Source organism: Acomys minous (genome assembly GCF_964271855.1).
Source record: "Acomys minous genome assembly, chromosome: 17".
NCBI lineage: Eukaryota > Metazoa > Chordata > Mammalia > Rodentia > Muridae > Acomys > Acomys minous.
This window is the reverse complement of record NC_140500.1, coordinates 48525511-48553186: the sequence shown is the minus strand read 5'-3', so window position 1 is coordinate 48553186 and position 27676 is coordinate 48525511. Positions and strand designations below refer to the sequence as shown.

Below are 27676 nucleotides of genomic sequence, written 5' to 3'. Positions count from 1 at the left end.
ATGAACTATTTGTCTTTTTCAAAGAGCAAAACTCATACTGCTTAGTGATAGCTGACTGACAAAAATTCACATTTACTACCTTTTACTGTGTAAGCTAGTTATTAAGCTATCAGAAAGCAAGAGATTTAAAGAGACCTTGTTAATAATAGTCTTTACTCACTGCTGTGTTTGAGAAAAGATGTAGGATTCAATCTAGCTGATGTTTTATTTCTCCATGATACATACAGACTTATAAAATAGGCTTTTTACTTTATCCATTTGTGAACTATGTGTGAATAATGTGAAATGAACAAAAAAAATAGTGTAGCTGACTACACACTGGTGTATGGATGGGAAACCAGTTACAGGTGGGTCCCAGTGTACATCCCAGTGTTTAACTGTATCATTTCACCCTGTGCAACATTAGAGACATATTTCTGGGCTTGGATCTAATGTGTAAACTTTAGCCCTTCTTCAATCATTTGTCACAGAAATGATGACATGACAAGGCAGAGTAGAGCTGAGCTTTCCTAACTGGAGTTAGGCCTCAGGCACAATGGTGAGTGTCTTCACAAGAAGGGGACAGTGAAGCAATGGCAACCTGACAGAAACAAGAAACATGCAGCTAACATAACCCGGAAAAACAATTTTATTTAAAATGCCTATCAATACAAATTTATCAAAATTAAACAAAAAGTCAAATTAGGAAAAATTCCATCACAAAAAAGGACATTATTAGAAAGGCCACATTTGCTCCAACATTTCCTGTCTTCTTATGACAAACTGGTAGATGTGAGGTGGGCGGGAGCAGGGATGAGGGCGGAGCCTGACCAACCACACAGCTTGATCCTCAGCATTGCGTCTTAGTGAAATGGCTTAATTATATAGGGCTTCATAGAAATCAGCATTTAGCAAGTCTGACAGGATATGAACCTTCATGCTTTACACTTATGACTAAGGCTTCCGGTTGCAATTCGGCGTGAATGGACAGTTCATTCAACATTAAGGCACAGGGTAAAATGTGTGCAATGTACACGCCCAATGTAAACCACCCTTTAGAATGTTAATGGGCTAAGTGTGTTGAATTAGAAGCCAGTGGAGACAGCTGCTCATAGACGCTCATGTGTCTTAGCTATGTGTCCTTCTGGAAGTCACTATGTTAAATATAATCCTCTCTGAACTTGTGAGTCCTGCAATGTTTCTACTGTAGAAGATTAAATGTTCACAAAGTTCTTGAAATGAACCTATCTGGCTCCAAATACTGTACCTATTGCACATTAACGGGCCACAGTGGCTGTGGTTCAGAGCTGGCAGACCCTGCTACTGACCAGGCAAGAGAAAATGTGAAATGTAACGTGTGATTTTTAAAATTTTTTACAATGACTATATTGTAAAATCAGCTTTAGGCACTCTGGATAGCATATTTGAGAAAGTTCAGAATTCAGATTTTTCAGTTAATGATCCTTGTGTATGTCCCCTTCCCAGTGAGATCACAGCTGCTTTCACAGTGACGGGGGAAGGACCCTTCTTTGTGGGGGCCCAGGAAGGCATCACTTCTTTGTCACACTGGCAACAGCTTTCTTGGCGGCATCCTCCAGGTCCACGGCTGATGTAATAGGGAGTCCGCTGCGTTTGAGGATGTTCTGAGCCTCCTGGACATTAGTTCCTAGAAGTGGGGACAATGATAATTGCTTAATTAATCTGCAAGTGGCACACACTGTCAAGTTAGGCAACTGAAATGCCAGGACACCTCATGTTCCTTGATGCCAACAATTTAAGTCCAACACACATGACTTTTTATTGTCAAGCTCTGGCTTTTCAGATAAATCCAGATGACTTTAATGAATGTGCATTAAAAAGACACTGCCTGTGTTTTCTCTGGCACTTCAAATAAGAGAAATAAGCATTTTTTAAGATCATGCACACACAAACTTCCTCTACAGTGCAGGGCTGGGAAGGAGCTGCCTGGGCAGAGATCCTGTTTCCCAGGTACTCCATCATCCAAGTAGGACCACACGACAGAAGTCTACCCAATAGAATGTGAGTAAATACAAAACACAATGCATAACTATGTCCATATGGCTTCCATACTTCCTGTTTTACTTTCAGCTGTGTTGCCTGTAAGGGTACGGAAGGGACTTCTTTAGCCTAGACACTTGATTGAGGTGGAGCCCAGCATCCAACTCACCCTCCCCGACTTTCTGAATGAGAAAAACAATTCAGTAATGGTAAGCCTCTGACATGTCAGCATGGCTGTGTTACTCAGGGGCTGGCTTTACTTGAGATCAAACACTGTCTGTCTGTCTGTCTGTCTGTCTGTCTGTCTGTCTGTCTGTCTGTCTCTCTCTCTCTCTCTGTGTGTGTGTGTGTGTGTGTGTGTGTGTGTGTGTGTGTGTGTGTGATATAGATGCCAAGTGACCAACTCAGGGGCTGTACACCTTGGATTTTTTTTTTTTTGAGTCAAGGCCTCTGTTTTTTTGTTTTGTTTTTACTTTTTACTCTTTTATTTTTTTTATTTAAACACATTTTTTATTGAAAATAAAATAACTCATATTACATCTCATTTGCTATCCCATCCCATGCATCCTCCCATTCCTCCTTCCCTCCTGCTTTCACCCATACGCCTTCCCTATGACTGTGACTAGGAGGGACTTCCTCCCCCTGAATATGATGCTAGGGTATCAAGTCTCCTCTTGGTAGTCTGCTATCCTTTCTCTGAGTGCCATTGGGCCTCCCCATCAAGGGGACATGGCCAAATACGGGGCACCAGAGTTCATGTGAAAGTCAGTCCCCAGTCTCCACTTAACTGTGGAAAATGTTCTGTCCGTTGGCTAGATCTGGGTAGGGGTTTGATGATGACTGCACATATTGTCCTTGGTTGGTGCCGTAGATCGAGCAGAACCCCTGGGCCCAGATCCGCCCATCATAGTGTTCTTCTTATAGGTTTCTAGGACCCTCTGGATCCATCTATTTCCCTATCTCCTATGTTTTTCTCACCTAGAGCCCCAATAGGATGTCCTCCCCTCTATCCCACTTTCCTGGTGAGTGAAGACTTTCCTAAGACCTGCCCCATGGGCTAGTGTCCAGATATAAGTGAGTATATACCATTTGAGTCTCTCTGCTTCTGGGTTAGCTCACTCATTATGATCATTTCTAGTTCAATCCATTTGTCCACAAATTTTGGAAATTCCTTGTTTTTAATAGCTGAGTAGTATTCCATAGTTTAAATGGACCACAGTTTCTTTATCCATTTTTCTACTGAGGGACACTTAAGCTGTTTCCCTGTTCTGGCCCTTATGAATAAGGCTGCTATGAACATGGTTGAGCATATGTCCCTGTTGTATGCTGGAACATCTTCTGGGTATATTCCAAGGAGTGGAATAGCTGGGTCTTGAGGAAGCACTATTCCCAGTTTTCTGAGATAGCGCCAGACAGATTTCCAAAGTGGCTGCACTAGTCTGCATTCCTACCAGCAATGAAGGAGTGTTCCTCTTCCTCCACATCCTTGCCAGCATGTGGTGTCACTTGAATTTTTGATCTTAGCCAATCTGATGGGTTTATGATGGAATCTCAGAGTTGTTTTGATTTGCATTTCTCTGATGACTAAAGATGTTGAGCATTTCTTTGTTTCTCAGCCATTTGATATTCCTCTGTTGAGAATTCTCTGTTTAATTCTGAGCCCCATTTCTCAGTTGGATTATTTGGTTTGGTGGTGTTTAATTTCTTGAGTTCTTTATAAAGTTTGGATATTAGACCTTTGTCAGATGCAGGGTTGGTGAAGATCATTTCCCAGTCTGTAGGCTGTCGCTTTGTTCTTTTGACAGTGTCTCCAGCCTTACAGAAGCTTCTCTGCCTCATGAGGTCCCATTTATTAATTGTTGACCTTAAGGCCTGGGTTGTTGGTGTTCTGTTCAGGAAGTTGTTTCCTGTGCCAATGTGTTCCAGGCTTTTCTTCACCTTTTCTTCTAACTGATTTAGTGTCTCTGGTTTTATGTTCTTTAATCCACCTGGACTTGAGTTTTGTGCATAGTGGCAATTATGGGTCTAAATGCATTTTTCTACATGTAGAAATCCGGTTAGACCAACACCATTTGTTGAAGATGCTATCCTTTTTCCATTGAATAGATTTGGCTTCTTTGTCAAAAATCAGGTGACTATATGTGTATGTATTCATATCTGGGTCTTCAATTCGATTCCATTGATCAACCAGCGTATTGCTGTGCTAGTACCATGCTGTTTTAATTACTATTGTTCTATAGTACAGCTTGAGAAAAGGTATGGAGATTCCTCCTGAGGATCTTTTATTGTATAAGATTGTTTTTAGCTATTTTGGGGTTTTGTCTTTCCATATAAAGTTAAGAATTGGCCTTTCAGTGTCTTTAAAAATTGTATAGGTATTTTGATAGGGATTGCATTGAATCTGTAAATTGCTTTTGGTAAGATGGCCATTTTTTCTATGTTAATTCTCCCAATCCACGAACAAGAGAGATCCCTCCATCTTCTCCAGTCACCTTCAATCTCTTTCTTCAGGAATTTAGTTGTTTTTTTTTTTCAAGCAAGTCCTTGACTTGCTTGGTTAGAGTTACTCCTAGATATTTTAAATTGCTTGTGGCTAATGTGAAGGGTGTAGATTTCCTAATTTCTTCCTCTGTATGATTGTCATTTGTATATAGGAAGGCTACTGATGTTTTTGAGTTAATTTTGTATCCAGCCATTTTGCTGAATGTGTTTATCAGATGAAGGAGTTCTCTGGTAGAATTTTGGGGGTCATTTATGTACACTATCATATCATCTGCAAATAGGGATTCTTTGACTCCTCCTTTCCCATTTGGATCCCCTTGATCTCCTTGTGTTGTTTTAGTGCTCTGGCTAGAACTTCAAGACCTATAATGAAGAGATATGGAGATAATAGGCAGCCTTGTCTGGTCCCCGATTTTAGAGGAATTTCCTTGAGTATCTCTCCATTTAATTTGATGTTGGCTATTGGCTTGCTGTATATAGCTTTATTATGTTTAGGAATGTGCCTTGTATCCCCAATCTCTCCAACACTTTAAACATGAATGGGCATTGGATTTTGTCAAATGCTTTTTCTGCATATAAGGAGATGATCATGTGCTTTTTTTCCCTTTAGTTTGTTTATATGGTGGATTACATTGATGGATTTCTGTATATTAAACCATCTCTGCATTCCTTGGATGAAGCCTACCTGGTCATGATGAATGATATCTTTGATATGTTCTTGTATTCGTTTTGAGTATCTTTGCATCTATGTTCATAAGAGAAATTAGTCTGACGTTCTCTTCTTTTGTTGGGTCTTTGTGAGGTTTAGGTATCAACATGACTGTGGCCTCATACAAAGAATTTGGTAGTGTTCAATCCATTTCTATCTTTTGGAGTAGCTTGAAGAGTATTGGTATTAGCTCCTCTTTGAAGGTCTGATAGAATTCTGTGCTGAAACCATCTGGCCCTGGGCTTTTTTTTGCTTAGGAGACTATCAATGATTGCTTCTATTTCTATAGGAGAACTAGGACTATTTAATTTGTTTATCTGATCTTGATTCAATTTTGGCAAGTGGAATCGATCAAGAAAATTGTCCATTTCCCTTAGATTTTCAAATTTTGTGGCATAAATGCCTTTAAAGTAGGATCTTATGATTCTTTGTATTTCTTCTGTGTCTGTTGTTATGTCTCCCTTTTCATTTCTAATTCTGTTGTCCCTCTGCCTTTTAGTTAGTTTGGCTAACGGTTTGTCTATCTTGGTGAATTTCTCAAAAAAAAAAAAACAAAAACCAGCTCCTGGTTTTGTTGATTCTTTGAATTGTTCTTTTTGTTTCTAATTTATTGATTTCAGCCCTGAGTTTTGATTATTTCCAGCTGTCTACTCCTCTTGGGTGTTTCTGCTTCTTTTTTTCCCTAAGGCTTCCAGATGTGTTGTTAAGTTGCTTATGTGGGATGTTTCCAATTTCTTTTTAAAGGCACTAAGTGCTATGAATTTTCCTCTAAGCACAGCTTTCAATGTATCCCACAAATTTGGGTATGTAGTTCCATCATTTTCATTGAATTTCAGGAAGTCTTTTATTTCTTCCTTTATTTCTTCTATGACCCAGGTGTCATTAAGTATAAAGTTGTTTAGTGTCCATGTGTGAGTATGCTTTTTGTTATTTCTGTTGTTGTTGAAGTCTAGCCTTAGACCATGATGATCTGATAAGATACAAGGTATTATTTCAATCTTCTTATGTCTATGGAGGCTTGCTTTGTGACCTACTATGTGATCAGTTTTGGAAAGGTTCCATGGGGTGCTGAGAAGAAAGTATAGTCTTTTGTTTTTGGGTGGAAAGTTCTGTACACATCTGTTAGATCCATTTGATTCATGGTGATGGTTAGTGATGTTATTTCTTGGCTTAGTTTCTGTTTCAATGACCTATCCTTCAGTGAAAGCGGAGTGTTGAAGTCTCCTACTATTAATGTGTTGGGATCGATGAGCAGTTGAAGCTTTGTTAATAGTTCTTTCACAAATGTGGGTGCCCTTGTATTTGGAGCATAGATTTTCAGAACTGTGATGTCATCTTGGTTGATTTTACCCTTGATGAGTATGAAGTGTCCTTCCTTGTCCCTTTTGATTAATTTTGGTTGAAAATCTATTTTATTATATATTAGGATAATTACATCAGCTTGCTTCTTGTGACCATTAGCTTGGAATATTTTTTCCTAGCATTTTACTCTGAGGTAATATCTGTCCTTGTGGGTGAGATGTGTTTCTTGGATGCAGAAGAGTGTTGGGTCTTGTTTATGCATCCATTCTGTTAGTCTATGTCTTTTTATTGGAGAATTGAGACCATTGATATTGAGAGATATTAATGACCAGTGGCTTTTAAGTCCCTTCATTTTGATGTTTGTTACAGTCAAGATGTCTAGCCTGACATCTGTGGTCTCTTAGGGTTTGCAGGACCTCTGTCCAGGCCCTTCTGGCTTTCATGGTCTCAGCTGAGAAGTCAAGTGTAATTCTGATATATTTGCCATTGTATGTTGCTTTTAATATTTTTTCTTTGTTCTGTATATTTTGTGTTTGTATTATGATGTGGCGGGAAGATTTTCTTTTCTGGTCTATTCTAGAGTCAAGGCCTCTTATTGACTTGGAGTCACCAAGCAGGCCAGGCTGGCTGGTCAGGAAGCTCCAGGGATCGAACTGTTTCCACTCTCCAGTGTCAGCATCAAAAGTGGACATCACTAATGCCTGGTTACTTTGCACGGGTTCTGGTGACTGAATTCAGGTCCTCAAGCTTTAACTCCAAGTATTTATTAACTGAGCTATTTCTGTACTCAACACATTTCTTTTGTAATGCTGGGACAGGTAGCTTCTAAACCAGCACTGAACGATAAAGTGATTGACTGCCTCCTGGTGACCACATGTTTCTGTAGCGTCCCTGCTTTTACTACAGAAGAATCTAAGAGTGATGGGATGTCACTTAGGAGACAAGATATAGAAGCCTGTGCTTTCCTTCTCTCTTGTCTGCTTTAACACTTGTACTATTCAGTGGTATGGTTATTTTTATAAAACTGTTTCTTAGTTTCTCTCTTAACCCAGCTACCATTCAAATAATTGAGAGTCTTTTATATTTGTTTAATAATAATCTTCATAGCACAAGAACTGAGAAGTTATTACTCTACTGTTATCCCTCTAAGCTAATTTGGTTTCCTCCCAGAGTGCATGCCAGTGATATTTTGACTTTGTAGCTTTCCTTGCTGAGCTCTCTCTCCTGGTCCCTCCTGGACATCTGCCCATGGCTTAATCCCATTGCTGAATAATTCCCTACTTCTTCCTCTAACTCCTCCTCCCCTGGCTGGCAGGAAGTAGATCTTATTCTCTCTCCTGCTTAATGATTGGCTCGAAGCTGCTTTATTGGCATACCAGGGGACAATTGAGGAGTAGTATTACACAACATTGAGAAAGGAGATTCTCAGAACAAAAATATGATATGAGGGTACAGAAACCAGCATTTGAATCACACAATAAATTTATGCCTACAATTCACTCTGCAGACTGCCACAATTCAAGCCCCTCTATGGACCAAGCCCATTTGCCAAGTACTCTAGCAAACAGCTATGGATGAATGAGGCAATCAGGGAATAGCACCCTGTTACTAATCATAGAAGCCAGCTTGAAAGTCAACTACCCCGTGATCAAACTCTGAGGTGTCTGCAGTTCTGCCCAACACACTTTTACCACAACCTGGAAGTGAGGACCCAGCTAAGCCATCCCTAGATTCTTGCACTCAGATATGTAAGATATCCACACCCCCTTTGTTACACTTTCTAATTCTGGGAGCATCTGCACACAGGCAGAGAGACAGCATCAATGCAAAGCTTATTACTTCATTAAGAGGACCCCAGTGTGCATTCTGATTCATTTTGTAAAGTTTGGGTCCAGGTCCCAGAGGCTGAGAAGCAGGACAGGGTGTGGCTAAGGAATCCACACATTAACCTGCAGGAATAGCTGTCATGGAGCAATGACAGAGTGAAGCAGAAGGCTGGCCTGACCTAGAATTACATCTCTGGACCAGGAGCATGAAGTGCAATTTCCATTTCCTTCTACATAGAACTTGACTGGGACACCCTCCCTAACTGCCCTCAGGTCTGTCAGAGACAAAACCTAAGGCAAAGCACAACAGCACTACCTTTGTGGCATCCTCCAGTCTCAGCACCCAGCGAGCGCACCAGACCTCCGCATAGCTGTGGAACGTACTGTTCCAGGTCTCTCTCCCACTTGCATCCTGTTATTGGTGTCTAGCTTGGTTTCCTCGTTACTTCATCCACTCAGAGAAGTACTCACTCAGAGTTCTCTGCTTACTGTACCCAAGATCTCCTCCATGTGTAAGGATGAAACAAATGCTGATTAAAACAAACTCAGTCATAAAGCTGCTTTTCCTTGTAACTCACAGCATAAATAATTCAGATCCTTAATTAATATTATCTGCAGCATCTGGCTTAGCAGCAGTATTCTCAAGGGGAACAAAAAAAGGCATGATGTTAAAATTCGCAAGTGCCTAGGCAGACACCCAGAGCCCTGCTGCCTACTGCCCTGCATACCTGTCTGTTCACTGGGAGCTGTCTCTCCCAGTCTCCTGGGTCACCTTCCTTGCCACCACTTTCAATGTCCCAGCCTCAGCAAGCTTGTCAGATGGGTTGCTGGAGTACTCCGTGATCTCTACATCGCAGCAGGGACGAGTCCTGTGGGGCGGCTTAGTGACATTCCCCCTAGCCCACTGCATGTCCACTTGGGTGCTAGGCTTGCTTCTCAACACATCTTGAAGCATCAGCCACATGTTCTATGTGAGCTGACAGACTGAGTAAGGACAGACACAGTAACAAATAGTCATGCCTGAGGAGAGAGGTGTGGGCAGACTCTTCCCTGATGGTTTTGCAGCTATGATGGTTCTCCAGAGGTCTTGGCTATGACTCCATGCCCTGGCACTCTGTTTGCCCTGGCTAGTCTCCAGCTCCAAGCTGCTAACAGTTCTCTTACTGCGCAGATCTGGTGGCCCAGGTGAAGAGAATCCTCGCTCTTGGGTTGCACTGGTGGGCATGGTCAGGGGAAGGGAGAGGGGGCCACCCTGCTTTCCTCCTGGAAGCTCCTTCAGTGCCAAAATACCTAATCGCTTCACAATTCCAGGATCTACTAGAGTGAATTTTAATTATACTTGCTGTTACACTTTAATCACAGCCTTAATGATTAGGCATATACTAGCCTGCTTGGAAGAAGCAGGGTGTGAAGGGGCTGTAACATTCGAACAGCCCAGAAACAAATTGGACTGTGATGAGAAATGGATCCAAAGAGAGGTGCCGTGACTAGATGCCGTGACAGAGATCAGGAGGAGGTTAGGGGGACACCACCCCGAGACATGAGAGAAGAGAGTGTCATGGGGAAGGGGTCAGAGAATGGTCACCAGGTGAAGAGAGAGCAGTACAGTGAAGAAATGAGGAGCTTGCCACATGGCCTCTGCCTCTGTGTCTGCCCTGTCCTTTCTCTCTCTTCTCAGTCTCTTTGAAGTACTCCCCTGGCTTCCCCCGGATGGCTGGGCTTGGCCCACAGCTGGCCTGGCCAGCAATTACTACCACTTTCTTCCTCCTTCTGGCTAGGAAAGCAGCTGGAGGGGAAATTGAAGAGAGGCTGCACAGAAAAAAAGTAGCCAGTAAAAATCAGGTCATGGGAAGTGAGGATGCCCTGGGCAAACATTTGTGAGCTTCTAGATCTTTCGGCGAATGGTATTATTGGGGGCGTTTGAGGCTTCTTTCTGATTTCTGACCTCCATGGCTGACATCTGTCCCAAAGTCCCTTTTCTGACCTTATTTCTAAATAGAAACCACCACAGTCACTTTAAACTCTGACAGGAATTAAGTGTTCCAAACAGAGTGTTTACGCCTGTGCACACAATTACAACAGAAATTGATCGCTTTCCCACACGTAAATGGCGCTGGTGACATGCTTTGATATTTATTAAATGCTGCCGTGCTTCTCAATGAGGCTGCAGAACAACATGCTTAATAACCACGCAAACACATAACTGAGCAACCTGCACAGCTTGGCGGCTGGCACTTCTTAATCCTGGCTTTCTGACAGCCGCTCGGCCATGTGGCTATCTACCCACTTGCAGGCCGTGAAAATGACAACATGGAGAGACCCAAAGGGGGCACTGGCCAAACAAAATCCTGCTCTGCTGCTAGCGGACATGAGAAAAATAATGACATTAAACATGTAAAACCGTCTTCGCTTCCTTATGTTTTACAGTGGCTTCCTGCCACTGGGTGGAGGAAGAGAGCTGTAAACAGAGATGCAGGGATAATTTATCAAAACAAGCTCTGTGATTCCGTCACATGGGAAAGACATAACCCTGGACAGGGCCGACAGTGCCTCGGTGAAGAGGTGCGGCCTCTCCCCTCCTGCAGTTCAGGCCGGCCTTTGCCCCAGGAGCATGGGGAGCATCAGTGTCTGGGACAGAAATGTACAGAAGGCTCTTCTGAATTTCTGTTTTCATAGGAGTTCAGATGTGTACGCATGGATGTGCGTTTGTAGACATGTGTGTAGACATGTGTGCCTCCCTTATGTTGTGAGATGGGGTTTTCCATGGAACCTAGAGCTCACTAATCTGGCCAGAAGCTGCTGCTGTTTATCTCTGTCCACCACCACCCCCAGAGCACAGGCTTACAGTGCGAGTGTTATCATGGGCCCTCGGGATCTGAACTCAGGTCCTCATGCTTGTGCAGCAGGATTTTACTGAGCAACCACCCCAGACTAATAATCCAGACTTTTTAAAAAGAAGAATACAATGACATTATTAAATATATATTGACTATATGTTACCAGATTTTAAGAGAGAATATGATGACAATATTGGAAACAGTACATGCTTACTGCCTATATGTGATGAAGGATTCCTAAGGATCACAAAACTCAGTTCTCAAAACAACCCCCAAATCAACAGCATTTTAGCTCCATTTCATAGATGAAGTAACCAAAATACCAGGAGACTTAGAAAATGGCCTAGTGAATCCCAGCAAGTTGGAAGATGGAACAAGACTATAGCATAGATTTGCCTGAAATCAAAATCACATAAAGGCCACACACATACTGTGGAGCACCACAAGAAAAAGAACACTGCCAATTCCTTAAGCTAAGCCTTCCCTTGACCTCACTAGGGGAAACTGAGGCTCAGGGACTAGGGGAATGACTTAGTCGATCAATCAGTGACCCATCACAGGCTTTAGCCCGCCTCCTGTTCTAAACCAGGGCTGGCACACTATGGCTTTTGAGCCTAGTGCAGCCCACAGCCTCTTTGCATGCTACTTGTACGCTAAGAATAGTTTTCATATTTTTAAATAGCTGGGCAAAAAATCAGAATAATATTTTGTGATACATGAAAATTACATGAAATTCAAATTTCAGTGCTCATAAATAGAGTTTTGATGGAGCACGGCCAAGCTGATGCACTTGCAGACTGCTGATTGCTTTGCTCAACAATGGCAGAGCCGGGGTGGTGACACAGACAGCATGGCTCACAGTGCCTGAAAGGGTTCAGCTCTGCTCTCACTGCGGCTTTTCTGTCTTTTCCTTGAAGTAGAAACAAAACAGGGCACACACCACAGTCTCAGAATCCTGAGAGTCCCATGTCCCTGTGCCCTGTTCCTCCTCTGAAGCCATTATCAGATAGAGGAGGGCCGTTTTCAGTAGGACTGTTAATTTAGATAGCGTACCACATCTCTTTTCTCTTGTTATTCTTTTCGTAATGGAATAATTCAACAACCATGCTGAGAAAGAGATCAGGGACACAGTCCCACCCACAATAGCCCCAAGGAACAACAGCATCTATGAATAAACCTCAACAAAGGGGCAAAGGCTCCACAGTGAACCTTAAATCTCTGAAGAAAGACATTGAGGAAGAGGCTAGAAAAATGGAAAGACCTCCCATGCTCAAGGATTAGTAGCGTCAATGTTATGAAAATGACCATTCTACCAAAAGCAATTTATAGATTCAATTCCATCCTAATCAAAATCCCTACAACAAGAAATAGTGGAAAAGGCTTAGCAGCTTTATTTTTACTGTGAGGAAGCTCTAAGATCTTATAAGAAACTTAAAAAATGCAGCATTTAATTTGGGGCTTGCTGACAGCGCAGAGGGTAAGTCCGTGACCATCGTGTCAGGCAGCACAGCAGCAGGAAGGCAGGCATGGACACAGGTGCAGGAAAGGGCTTTCTGTATGAGACTCCATTCGACTAGGAATTAAGATCAACAACTGACAAGTGGGACTCCATAAAACTAAAACCTGCACAGCTAAGGAAAAAACCTAACAGTGAAGAGGTCGCACAGAGAGTAGGAGTGAATCTCTACCAGCTGCACATCTGACAGAGGACTGATAGCCAGCATACATAAAGAACTTACTGAGAACAGAACCAGAGGCCAAACTCCCACTGCTAAAGTACTGCTCCCTTCTTTGAGATGGCCCAAGTCTCAGGCTGAACTCTGCCTAACAGCCAATGGTGGTCACATACAAGATCTAAGGACCGTTAGTCACCAGAGTGCAGGATGTTGCAGCGACTACAAATCATACAGCACACATTTACTGAGTTCCGTAGATTACCGGAAAATCCATTTGTGTCTTTGCCATGGCATTATGATGCTGTTACTTGCTTGTGTGGGGGAGAGAATGTAGTATGTCAGTTCACATGTATATGCCCATGCATGTGCATGTGCTGCTGTACCCGTGGAAGAGAGAGGGCTATGCCAAGTGTCTTCCTCTATTACTCTCCATATTATTTTCTGAGACAGGGTCTTTCACAGAACCTGCAGCTCACCAATTGCTTAGACTGGCTGGTCACCAAGATACAGTGGATCATACTGTCTCTGTCCCAGTGCTGAGATTATAGGCACATGCTGCCACGCTGCACTTTTGATTGGGTGCTGAGGGTCCAGAATTGGATCCTCATGCTTGGCTTGCAAGCACTTCACTCACTGAGCCGTCTCATCAGGTCAATCAATACTGTCAGGTTTTCATTTCCATATCAGAGAGGAGGAAGTTGAGATTTCCCACCTGGCTTGATTCCCAAGTAGCTGAATGACTTGAGAAAGTCACTGACCATTTGAAGCTTGAGATTCTTCATTGTTGGGTGAGGATTTTATCTACATATCACGTACCTACTACATTCTATAAAAATTGAAATTAAGGCTGACACAAGGTGGGATGTGGAGCTGTATCACAGCCATTGTAAGAAGACACACGTGGTGTGGACAGGATGTTCATCTAAAGGAAAAGCTGGGGGAGGAACCAGCTTTAGTAGCAGAAGACACTGATCAAGGGGCATTATTTTGATCATAAAAAAATCAAGACTCAGGATCAAGTCTAATGTATGTTCACTGAGAGCTAATCCCAGGTGCACATGCTTCTGCTTTCAATTATGTTACCCCTCAAAAGAGCAGTATAAATATTAATGCAAGCCATGTTCAACTGCAATATTAAATTAGAATGCCAAGAGCCCTCTGACAAGAGAAACCAGGCTGCAGTATTATAACCTTCTCCCATCAGCTATAGGCACAGGAAAGACCTTCTGTTATTCTGTAAAGTCTCATTCTTCTTTGAGAAGTCATACGGTGTGCTGTGGTCATATGCATGCCCACCTGCCAGCCCCTCTCACAGCTGTCCTTTCCATCCACCTAACTTATTGCCTTCTTTCATCACTCAAGTCCAGTTTGTGGTGCCTGAATATTCTCGGATGTGTGGCTTCACATTAGAAGGTGTTGCTTTTCCAGGGGCTACACTCTAGAGAAGACTTGACTCTCCTCCTTGGCTAGGGGTGGGCTTCATGCTCCTCTGCCCTGCCTGTGCTGGGATTTGGTCTGTCATTACCTTGGTCAGTTCTTGTGCATGCAGTAGCACAGATCTTTTGAAGAGATCTTAAAATCTGCAAGATCTTTCCTTTAACACCTTCCTTGAGTCTTCCTATGGTTTTCAATCCTTATGTCCTCTATCTTATAGATAACATAAAGTAATTGTGACTGCGCCAGATATCAGTGTAAAATGCTGACTGTGAACCCAACTCTTCCTTGCTATGGCTTGGTTATAGGAAGCAACACCCCAAAGCCAAAGACTCATGAACCAAAAGATTTATTATGACCCAGGTAGAGCCACTGCCTCCTACACTGTCCAGAGCTACTTCAACACTTCCATAGGGAGCTGAGTAACTGCAGCACCCAAAGATGGCCGCAAACTGAAGAGCTGGCTCTTCACAGGGAAGCTTATAATTAACACACCCATCCTCATGTCTGATGGACTACAAGAAAGTAAGAAATGAACTCACTTGGTTCTTTCCCAGTTTGCAGCCCCGCTTACTTCCTGTTCCCAACAGAGTAGAATGCTCTACTTCTAGCAGGGAAATCCCCTGTATGATTTCACTTACTAATGGCAAATGGTTGACTCAAAACCCCACTGTTGCTTTTGACATTTGTAGTCATGATTATGGAACTGTTTCCTTCTGAGCTCCAATGCATCAGGATTTTATTGGCACAACACTTCCAGCAGCATAGTCAATAAGTAGAAGGAGGCGTGGGGTGAAAGCTGCCTGTCCTGCCTGCTCTAACACACTGTCATGGAGGCTATCTGGAGAGATGAGGAATAGTCTCCAGGCCATGTCTCTGGAAAGGTCTTATTGACAGGGTGGGCCTGTCACCTGTGAAACCAGGCACTGAATCTCCCTGCAGGCCTCCTTCCTGACGGCCGATCAGTATAACTTATCGTGTCACATGAAGAAACTGAGGCATGAAGACATGAATTGATGGTCCCACAGATAGTATCCAGAAGGCAGATGGAGCGTCGGCATTAGATACGCTGGTCCTAGCACCTACCAGGCTCTAACCATTTCCTTAAAACTCTCCACCTACAGCTGTAGCTCAGACAAATTGTGCCCTGCGCTTATTCTTGAAAAGCTCACCCTCTGCCTAGACTGACATGCTCTGACCAGAGCCGAGCGCTCCAGGGGAATAGTCTGTGATGCGCACCAAGGTGCAGTATTAAGGAGCATGTCACCCCCTATTTCTTCCTCACTCACCAGTGGTTCTGCCTTGAGAAAGTGATGGTGGAGGGCATCTGACTGGAGGCATGGAGGATGGCAGCTCAAAGAGACAAGTGTCTCCCCCAGGGCAAGCCCGGTTCACCTACGGCTCCTTGGGCCTCTGCTCTGGGGCGGGGGGCAGGACTGTTGAAGTCACGCAGTGCCTGAGGGCAGGTCAGAAAAACTGACTAAACCTCAAGTTCAAAGTAAAGAAGATCCACAATGGGATGTAAGGCGTACACTTAAACATCTCTTTGATCAGCAATAAAGTTAATATTTTGGTCCTCACTGTGATCTGAACTCTGCTGGGGAGCAACTTGCTGGGTTCCCTCAAAGCCTCTGGCATATGGGCCTAGCCAGATAGGTGCAGATCAACAAAAACAGTGGTTCTAAGGTAAGCTAGGTAGACTGGCACCTGTGGGATCTGGGCTTCTTTGGAAGGAAAGAGACCAAGCTGGCCTTGCCAAATGGCCACTAGGGCAGAGGTGCCAAGAAAGAGCATTAAGGATAAAGAACAGGGGTTGGAGAGATGGCTCAGTGGTTAAGAGCACTGTCTGTTCTTCCAAAGGTCCTGTGTTCAATTCCCAGCAACAACATGACCATAACCATCTATAATGAGATCTGGTGCCCTCTTCTGGTGTGACAGTGTACATGGGGGCAGAGTACTGTGTAAATAATAACAAAATATATCTTTTAAAAAAAACCAAACAAGATAAAGAACAGAGATGTCCTGCTCAGAAGGCTTCTGGCCTCAATGCCATTAGGCCTTATCATAAACCTCCTTTGTATGACAATGGCCAGAGAGGATGAGTCTGTTAGCTATGCCTCTATCCATCAACCATCAACCCCTCTCACTTCCCACCCCCCCCCCCCCTCCCCAGCATAGGGACAGTGCATAATGCCAGGGTTATCATTTTTTTAGAGAAGACTTAGCTTACAGTTACGGGAGGCTGCAGACACCCAAATGGCATAGATGCTGGTTATGGGCATTATCTAGAGGCGAAATGAGGGAAACCTGAACTGCCTAAGAGAGTAGGTTAATGCAGATTGAAAAGTTCCGATCCACAGCGGCTGCTCCTGTTCTGAGGCATGCCCCAGGCTAGCACCTGCAAGGTCGGTCTAGAGATCAGGAGCAGAATGGTTTAAGTGTTACTATATCCTTATCCATTCAGACACCGTGAAGCTAGAGGCTTGAGTCTCTCCAGCGCCACAGGTGGTTTAAGCTGTGAACACTAGGAGGAAGGAAGGTCACTGGGGGGAAAGGCCGAGTGATAGTTATTAAAGGGAGGGGAGGGGAGGGACATGAAGGCAGTGAAACTGCTCCCAGGCTGGCCATGTCCATGAAGAACGCTGGGGGAGGGGAGAGATGAAAGAGGGACAAGGACTCCAGTGAGGTAGGGAGCAATACAAGGTATAGAATGTACAGGAAATGGGAACGTGGAGAATGGCTTGAGGAGAATGAGAGCCCAACACTGGAGGAAGAGGGGCCACTGATGTGAACAGTGGATGCCTTTAGTACCCAAAGGAGCCAGCAGGAGAGATAAAGACACACTCAGGCAGGCTGAGGATGACACTTGCTAGGCACAGCACAAGACAACAGGGCGCAAGGAAGAAGATAAAAATGAAAATGCAACTTGGTACAAAGCACACAATGAGAAAAAGCACCCAAGAGGTCACTGAAACACTGGTACAAGACAGAAGCCAGGGATGTCATCAGCCACAGCAGAGAAACCTGCCTCTGCCATGCACCACTGTCACTTTGCCCAGCAGGGTCCTCCCAGCAAGGAGTGTTGTCCTCTTTACCCCAGCCATGAGCAAAAGACACAGGATCCATATTCTGTACTAAGCTCTTAGTTAGCCACAGTCTGCCTCTTAGACTGTCTTAGGGGGGAACAAAGGCAAAAAGCTACTTCCCTTATTTATCATGTGGGCATAGGATCTGGTACAGCAGCAGACTTGCAGAAGGAATGGCCACCAAGCAGACACAGATGAAAGCCTGGAGGCTCCTTCTTGCTGCTTTAAAGTTCACAGATCTCTTTTCCTTCTCAGCAGACTAAAGCTTTCTTTGTGCTCACATTGACAAGTGTGTTTGATCTGCACTTCTGCAGTGGTTGTTCTAACATGTCAGTACTATATGGATGAGGGTGAGGGTACTCACTGCCCTGCAACAGGAAAAAACCGATGCCTTACAAACTAAGCAAGAGTCTCAGGGTACCTTACTCTCCCCTTTAGAGAGTTAGGAAACACTACTGAGACTGTAAGGTGTTGGGGGGTTGATGAAGTCTGAAGCAAAAGCTCACTCTTGTCTTGGTTAGAGTTTCTACTGCTGTGACAAAGCACCAGGACCAAAAAGCTAGTTGGAAGAGAAAGGCTTTATTTGGCTTACACTTCCAGATCAGGGTCCATCATTGAAGGAAGTCAGGACAGGAACTCAAACAGGACAGGAACCTAGAAGCAGGAACTGATGCAGAGGCCTGGAAGGGTGCTGCTTACTGGCATGCCCCTCATGGCTTGCTCAGTCTGCTTTCTCAAAGAACCCAGGACCACCAGCCGGGGGTGGGGGTGGGGGCAGCCCAGCCCCCATTGATCACTAACTGAGAAAATGCCTTACAGTTGGATCTTATGGATCCAGGCATTTCTTCAACTGAGGCTCCTTCCTCTCTGATGACTCTAGCTTGTGCCATGTTGACATTAAACCAGCCAGTACACCTGTGTTGTACATAATAGCCATGCTGAGTTTCTGGGCATAGCAGGTGCCCTCCAGCTGAGTGCCCACCCCATCCCAGCTTTTCTGTATGTGTCTGTTGATTCTTCATTCCCCTGCCACCCCAATCAGGTTTCCAGGACCAAGTGGTAGAGATCTGGCAGTAAGGGTGACAACCAAGGGGGCAGGATTCTGGCTATTGAAGAGCGTGGGTGAAAGAAATACAAAGTGTTTGCATGGCTGAGGCAAATCTTTTGGTGCTGGGTGGAAGAATCAAATTGAAAGAGCTAGCTACTCGAGATGAGATCCGATCTATAAACTTTCTGGGCTTATAATCATTATTATTAGTTGTTATTAATGAGCTCAGCTCAGAATCATAATGTGCACCTGAAAAAATTCTTCCTCAGGTAGCTAAGGGATTTAGGGATGTGCTGCAGACTTAAATGGGACAATAAGAAGGAAGAATGCATTTTATAAAAGAAAAAAGACACTGAAGATGTAAGCAGATCTGAATGCAACAGAACTGTAAACATGTATACAGAATCCAAAGCTTTGCTGGAACACATCTGTAACACCCAATACAACTGTCAATCATTACATGTACATTTTTCAGCAGTACCACAAACCATGGTGAATAGGTGAATTTGATGTCTATGTACAATGTAGAAAGTGAAGAGCTCATTCAGAAAGCTTACTCTTTATCCAGGTAGGAACAACTATTTACAAAGGCTCAGCCTCTCTTTGGTACGTGGCTGTTCAGTTACCACAAGTCTTTCATAGTGAAATGCTCCTGTGTCTTGATCGGGTGAGACATTTCACGCACTCGTTTGCTTAGTAAGGCAAGTGAATGCATGGAATTACGATGTTATTGTTTTCATAGAGAACACAGGTAAACACAGCTTATGATCAGGACGCAGCAGAGAACAAGGACTTGGGCCACAAAATTCTACCAAAGCAAGCCTAGCTCGACGGACAGAAACTTGTGCTTTGGGCACATTTCCAGTGCACTGTGTATAGGCCAGAGTTGTCATGACAAGGATGTGAATACGTGAAACACAGACAAGGGTGCTGGGTCTTCCACACAGACAAAAAGCAAACAAGCAAGCTGTTTTCTTTTTTTACAGGCCACCTGGCTTTGGAAACACTTGCCTGCCATGATTACTAGAATTCTCACAGTTGTTCAGAGTAGATAGCCATGCGCTGGAGTGTCAGAGCTCCTGGCAGCAGGGACTGCTACAGCCATGCGCCTGGAACCCTGGTCCTCGGACTTCCTCTATTTTCTTGTGTTTCTTCTTCCTGCTCTTCTACCTTTCCTTTTGCTCTGCCTGAGGCTCTAGCCAGTGCTGCAGGCTCTGCTAAGGGCTTCATTCCGCACCCTGCTCTTATGCAGACTGCTGCGCAGCCAGCCCCCCTCCCTCCAGCATGGCCTTCTCACCCATGTAGGGCCTGGGCTTTAGTGCCACCTCCAGGGATGTATGCTGACTTTCTTCTAAGAACTCCCTCTTCCTCCTTGTCAATCAGTCAGAGCTTATCCTTCCAGGTTTAACTTGGAAAGTTCCCATTTATAGTACATTTGGGGCTGGGCATGGCATTCATGTCCATAATCCTAGCACTCTGGAGGTGAAGGCAGGAAGATCAGGTGTTAAATGTCATCTTGGTTATATAGCTAGTCTCAAAAAACAAAACAAAACAAAACAAAACCCCCAAAACCAAATCAAACAAACAACCCAGTCTCAAAATACAAAACAGATTGTTTGTGTTTTAGATAGAAAATTAAGTTAAAATTGAAAATTACTTTTGAAAGTCACACTTCTAAACTTCCTATTTACAGAAGTCAATGAGTAAAGAAAGGGATGACAGACACATTCACACACAGATAAGCCTGGCAGTGGTGGTGCATGCCTTTGATCACAGCAACAGGGGAGGACTAGGCAGTTGGATCTCTATGAGTTTTAAGACAGACTGGTCTACAGAGTGAGTTCTAGGACAACAAAGACTACACAGAGAAACCTGTTCTTGAAAAACAAAAACAAAACAAACAAACAAACAAACAAACAAAAAGCATAAGGCTTTTCATAAAGCCAGAATGAAATCTGTTTTTGCCGTAAGAAACAGGGCTGAGGTGCACACAGCTTCACTGGATCTAAACATTATAAAACACTACATGTTTTAAACATCCCATGGTATGCAAAGCTGCTGTTTTTGCAGGAGTCTGTGCCTCCTTAGCTGACATAGTGCTGGTTCAGTTTGAATTTAGCTTTGTTATGAGGCCTTCCTGGCTTGTACTTTCTCCAAATTCTACATTTTGTTATCTATGGTCACAGCTCAGAGTCAGAGGGCAGTTCCTTATGTTCCCTGTGTTTCCTGTGTGGTGAGCACAGTTTGGGGAGGGGTGGGTCCTGTCTTGGTGCTGGGTTGCTTGTCTCTTAGATACAGCACATGTCTAGGTTCTGCTAGCTTGGTGTGAGAACCTACATCTACCCAAGAGCACTGATCATACAAGATGCCAATTTGTATAGCGAAGTAGAGAAGACCTGTTAGGATTCCAGAAGTACCAATTCTTCCCTCTTGCTACAAGGTGCTTACGGCAGAAGAGAGGCCATAGAGTATAGTAAGGGCAGTGGCAGAGGTCACTGACGACAGCCTCAGCCTTCGTCAGTATGGGAAGACAGTGTTTGCTCTGAGCCTCTTGAGTCATCACTTTCAGTTTTCCAGGACGCAGAGATTGTGACACCATCAGTGTTTCCAAATTTTCAGTGATCTAGGCCAGGGCTGTCTGGGGCCCCAAGACCACTGCTGAAAAGATAAAAAGGGGTCCTAAGAAGCAAACCCTCATTATTGATTGGTGTGTTGCCTTATCCTATCATTTTTGTTTCATTTCTCATGTTAACTTTCTCCTCATTCCCCTTGATGTTTACAGTTCTATGACCTGTGTATCACATTTCTTACTAACTGATTAACTAATAACAAACTAAGGCACAGACTTTTGAAGATTACTTACTTAAAAGATGCAAATATGATTGTCTAACAAGCTTAGAAATTTCAAAGCTTTTCTCTGTTATCTTGAACAGACTTCTAACACAAACATCAGAGACTGTTTAGGGAGATAATCTTGGCTGTGTTGTTTTGCATATTTCTACATGTGTAGCTCCCAGGTATCATGGATCAGCGGATACTTCTGGAATACTAAGCATAATGCAAAGGTAAGAGAAGGCTATCTGTCAATTTGTATATGTATGAACATGTATGCTCATGTGTGCTCAGATGCAAGTGAGTGTGTGTCCACATGTGGGCTCCTGTGTGTGCATGCAGGTGGAGGCTAGAGGGAAACCTTGGCTGTTGTTCCACAGGTCCTGTTGGCCTTACTTTTTGAGACAGAGTTTCTCATTGGCCTGGAACTCATGAAGTCAGGTGGGTTGGCTGGTCGGGGTTTCTCCTGCCTTTACCTCCTCAGTGCTGGAATTATAAATGCGTACTACAATACCTGTCTTTTTAAAAAAAATGTGGGTCCAGAGGATCAAACTCAGGTTTGATACTGACTTAGCTACTACCCTAACTTATTTTCAGTTTTTTAAGAAAAGCCAAAAGGAAGTAATTTCTTTTCTAGAAACATACAGATAATAATTATGTACAAAATCATACTTATGGGCCCAGCGAGGATTGCTAGAAGAAAGCAAATCCACTGTAGGAATATTTCTAATTATTTCCAAGTGTCAGATACTAATATGATTTGCTTAGAGAGACCTATTCTCCCCTTGTGAACACAAGCTCATAAGTTTGCTTTTACAACATGAGGTTAGGGGTCATTTTGAATGTAAAAACCAGTTTGACATCAACATTTTAATCAGAATTATAGCCAATGCTGAAGACCTCATTAACGCCTTGGTCAGCTTTCTGTATTGTAGTATCGCCAATCACTGGCTTGTACTAGTTTTACAGAAATCAATTATGCTGCCTCTGTCCTTCTGTGGAGTGTTCTACTGTCCACACTGAACTTCGCTGCCTAGAGCTTCTGCTATCCTACTTTCTTTCTGTGATCATTATTTCTACCAAGGCTAGGCTGCTCTGTCTTAGGTCACCAGCAGACAGTTTCAGGCAAAGAAAAAGCAGTGTTACAGAAAGTGAGGCGAGATAAGACAGAAAAGCAGGCTGCAGCTCTTCTGGACTCTGCATCAGGGGACAGGATACACAGTGCTGTCAAACTACCCACAGACTTCAGCTCTAGGAGAAGACCAGCAGCACAGAGCCTGGGGAACCCGCCCGTCCCTAAGGTGATCCTGAAGACATCAACTCAAGAGGGCTGCTGGATTTCACAACTAGAACGCAGTGACAATGTGGCTGCCTTTTCAGGAGTTTTCATATTAAAATGTTTTTCAAGTATGGGAAGGTTCTCTGTGCTAAATTGACTGTCATGTAGTGTTAGTAGTAACAAGTGATAGTAAAGACTGGGTTGCCTTTGGCGGTGATGAGGTTGCCATCGTAGTCATGTAATGGTGAGTGAAGCTGCCTGTGCATTAGCATGGAAAGAAGGCAAGAGTCACAGGGAACTAGCGGTCACAAATGCCGCCACCACCAGAGAAGCTGTGCTTCAGGTGATGGAGGGTAGAAAGAATATTAATTTTATTAACCCTCGGCCCTTCAACACCTTTTGATGTCCTACTCAATCGAACAGGACATTTACAGAAAGGCACCTCTGGACCTGGGCCTCAGGCTAAGCTATGCGGTTAACTATGGCGGCTGTCTCTATGGAGAAGTGTCCCTACACTCAAGTACGGGCCTGAGTCATTCCCGTCCCTGTAGACTGTCGTCAGCACACTAGGGCTATTCAGAGTTGGTTATTTGGAGATATTTCCTCAAATATGAGTGAAGGGAATGTGTTGTTACTTCAAGGAAAACTTGAAGATAAAATTTATATTTTACTGAAAATTCAAACTCTTGAACACTTGCATCTGCCACTGTGAACTTGATTGACTGCTTCCCAAAACTTTAAAAGTTGTCCCAATAGGGGGGTGTTGATAGTAACAAACACGGACTTTAGGGTTTCCATATTTTGAAATGTGTCAACCTTTATAATATAAGCATAACCGAAATTTTAAAAAATCATCAGAGCACAAGGTTATCCACTGTGCACGAGTGAAATCAAATGAGTGTGAGACACACCAAGGGACTGAAAATAACAAAGCATGAGAACTTCCTCAGGACACTTTTCCTGTTTCACACTGCAGCACCTGTGGGAAGGAGACTGGCTGAGGCTTGCACTGTAGCACCAGGGAAGAAAAACCAGAGCTCCAGGAGAGATGACTAAACACCCTATCCGGGTGCAGTGCCAAGCACTTGGAATCCTACCTACTACTTGGAAGGCCGAAGCTGGGGGATTTTGAATTCTAGATTAGACAAGGTCACATAGCAAGGTCAAGGCCAGCTGGACCACATTAGGAGAGTCAATTTCAAACAAACAAACAAACAAACAAACAAACAACCCAAAAGCTGGAAAAACAAGGCCTTCTCTCCTATGCCCAAATATCTGTCTCTCAGGCCAGACATTCTTCATATAATTTGAGATACAATCTTACAGGACCTAATAGAGAAGCACATTAAACTAGACAGGTAAGGCATCTGTGAGCCACTATCACCAGTCTTATTAAAGATTTAAAAACTATGTTTACAAAGATATTATATATAGAAATATATACATAGATACGTATGTCATCTTCCTTGATCTGTGGTTTCCCTTCTCACAGTATCAGTTGCTTGCAGTCAACCAATTATGAAAATATTGTCTTGTCTCTTTTGAGAGAAAAAAAACCAAATTCACTGAAGGTCACTATAATGGTGGAATTTCTATTTTATTTCTCGCTATTTTAATTTCTTTCTGTGCCTACTTTATAACCTGATCCTATCAGGCTTGTATGTCTGAGAAAATGGATACAAATGTTGAGTATCGATACTGTGCATTCTGTAATACGAGAGCTTTCGCTCTGGGATCAGCCTGGAAAATCAGGACAATGCTAAGCCCAGTGTCTGCAGAGTTGCAGCTGCCCTTGCTGGCTGCAGGGCAGGAAGAGTCCGGCAATGCTGCACCTGCTACATCTTATTTAATACAGTTTTTGTCATCGTAAGGAGTGTATGAGTCTAGATCCTTCTGGGCACATGACGGCGGAAGGGTTGCCAGTGCTGGAAATCCCCATGACTCACCTTCGAGCCGGACTACCAGTGGCACCTTGAGTTCTAGCTCCCTGCACGCTTTGGTGATCCCATTGGCGATGATGGCACAGTTGACGATCCCACCAAAGATATTGACGAGAATGGCTTCCACCTGGAATTCCAAACAGGAAGATGCCATCAGCCAGCAGCTAGCAGCCTCAAGCCAACTGCTAAGTAACAGAGATCATTACATAAGCCTTCTTGACTTCTGCCAGTTCTTACGGAGAAAGAAATACTAAAAACAACAAGACTGTCATGAAAATTAAGCTCCAGCAATGAATAAATAACAATATATGACATTATTAACCCATATTATCAGCCAGTCTTATGAGCTGAGACAGATCCCAAAATGAATCACATTTTTGCTCATTTCTCTATTTATTATATGCTGCCCTCTGGGTTTCTTAAACAATGCTATTTGGAACTGGCTTAAACACTCTTCCCTTCCACCTCTCCCGCCAGAGACAGTGTCACAGGCAGAAGCAGGCGGAGTGAGTTCGAGGCTAGCCTGGTCTACAAAGCAAGTCAAGGATAGCCAAGGCTACACAGAGAAACCCTGTCTTAAACTCCACATCCCCAGATCAAATAAAAAGCTTAAGTTACAAATTCATGCATTTATTTTTCTTTTCTTTTTGATGTGTACTCAACTTTTGTTCTTGTGTCTATAACAACAGTTTAAAAATTGGGACTTAGTATGTGCTGGTTGCATTAATATGTAATGCAACCTTGTCATGCTTCTTAATAGCCTTTTAATCTGCTTAAGGCACAGTCTCAAAATCCAGACATCGTTTAACTATATTAGCAATAACCCTTTTGCTTAAAAAAAAAAGATAAAGAGATAAAAACATTATAAAAAGAGCCAAGTCACTAGCAGGAATTTTTCAGAAATGTAAATTTAAACCCATCATGTTTACCTGTTTGTACAGATTCCACATGCAGAGGCACGTGGGGTGAAAAGAATATTGTACTTGTCTTAACTTGATAAATAGGTATAAGAAAATCCAGTATAATTAACACAAAGAACAAGATAATGAAGAGAATTCATTACGTAGATTAATTGATAACACCCACAGAAAATAGTTATTCATCAAGCTCGAGGCATCAAAATTCCAACAACGCAGTGGCAATTAAACTATGCTGCACTAATTGCCAAGCATGTATCTATATGCTGCACGCCATTTCAGGTCCTATGGGTTCCATATGATAAATTAACTGCGGATAACAGAGGAGAATAGATTACATTTCTACAGCACTATGCTTTAGAATGTCATTACATGAATTCTTGTTTTTCTATTCTGATTTCCCAGAACCTGCCTGTAAGTACAGAGAGGATGGCCATCTACAGTGGAGAGAGCTACGGGGCCTTGAAGGTCACACAGCAACACACTGGGTGGCACTGTTCAAAAATCTACTGGTTGTTCATCCATGCTGGCTGCTGAGGCTGCAACCGGGTTAAGCCACATAACTTCTCTTGAATATGGTTTCCTCATCTGTAGGATGAGAGTAAAAGTTCCTGGTCCGTAAGTCAGCTGCGGGGTGTCAATGAGATGACACGGGTGCACTCTCTAGCAAGCTGCTCTCCGTGTACGTGCTCACCGGTCTTTCCTGCAGGCAGTGGCTGACTCTACTAGACACACTACCCAGTCTGTGGGCAGGGAAGCTTTTCCAATGCATAACAGGAGCACAGTGACTAAACTTTAATAAAAAGGTAACAGCTTAGTTATAAAACAAATAAGCAGCATTTTCAAGCCGATTAGGGGCCTGGGCTACTCCCAAGAAAGAAACCTTCCATCTCTATTCACAGGAGGCTAACTGGTACTCAGAAGCCTGCTTTGTAATGACATTAAATGCTGTTTTTACCGATGCTTAGTAGAGCACTAATTTCCAAATAACTGCAGGATGGAGAGGAAGCTGCCAGAACAATAGAAGCAAAGTGCTTGTGAGCAATAACTCCTCTACGGGGTCTGGGACAGAACTGGAGAGGCACTCACTAGCATTCATGAGGAAGAACTGGGCATTCCAGTAAAGCACAGACTGGTACCTGTGACCTGTACAATTAAGGAACAAGCTCACGTGTCAGCAGCTCACTGAGTTACAGGCGTCAGTGCCTCATCTACCTGAAACTAGGTGACTGTCCTACACGGCGCACATGAACTGAGCTGAATTTATCTAAACAGGCAGGAGTGGAGGGAGTGAGAAAGAGATGACGGCTGTGACCCTGTGACAATTCTACTTAGTGGGTGAATGCCCTGGAGTGAGTGTCAAACACAAGCTGTGAATGTCTCAGTAGGTGTCAGGTCCCATGAGACTCTCACACAACAGTGTCTCACTGTGCTCAGCGGGAGTCCAACATTAAACATAGGTTCCCCTCACAGAACAACCTTCATCTAAAAGGAAAGCGACACATTTAGCCAGGTTTCAACCCCAGGATCTTAAGGAGGAGGATGTAACCTGGACTGAGGCAGACATGGCACCCAACATAACTCAGGGAGGAACAGCCTGACAGGGGAGGTAACCTGAGACAATGCAGGAAAATGTGGCCTGAATCAGGGCCAGGGCCAGGCGCATGGCTTCGGTGGCTGACTCCTTCCTGCTCCAGAGCTGAATCACGGCAAGGTTTGACTGCAGCTTCCATGGGAAACGCTTTACACAGGAAAAGCAGGAGCAGACGTACGCGGGCCGCGTGGCTCAGGACACGGTGTCCCAGAGTACCCTGGGCGAAACAGGTGCCTCCTGGGTGGTGGAGAGCTCCCCTTCCAGCCGACTTTGCAACTCTCAGCTTCTTTCCCACTATAGAGTAATTTGCTGCAGTCATACACTTTAATGGAAATCTGATTTAAGGTTTCACTCTGGGCCAATTTCTATAATTAACTACTGTAATCTGCAAGCTCAAACTGAGAATGAAATTAAGACAGTTTAAAAATGAAAGCCCTGTGACATCATTATTATTATTTAGCATTTATAAAGCATGTCACATTTTCAATGGGTGTTACACATACTCATTCATTTTACAACCACAAGCTGCTGTTCCATGGTAATGGCTAAAGTGGCTTTTAACTTTTCACTGTCTGTGTTTGTTTGTGTTGGGCACAAAGAATTAAAACAACAATGACCATAACCACAAGAACAAGACCATCAACAACCACAGCAACGGCATCAACTCTCCTCCTCCGCTCTAGGGCTCCATAAACA

The 27676-nt window shown here is 43.5% G+C and overlaps 1 protein-coding gene across 1 annotated transcript in view; it reads right to left on the bottom strand.

The window, feature by feature from the left end:
- Positions 1 to 610: 610 nt before the first annotated feature.
- SUCLG2 (succinate-CoA ligase GDP-forming subunit beta) overlaps positions 611 to 27676 on the bottom strand; it is a 257002-nt gene continuing 229936 nt past the window's right edge. The window contains exons 10-11 of the mRNA XM_084764927.1: positions 24476 to 24596; positions 611 to 1645 (exon numbers count right to left, since the gene is read on the bottom strand). Of these exons, the coding sequence (XP_084621053.1) occupies positions 1530 to 1645; positions 24476 to 24596 (237 nt within the window). The 3' untranslated portion in view covers positions 611 to 1529. The remainder of the gene's footprint in view (positions 1646 to 24475; positions 24597 to 27676) is intronic.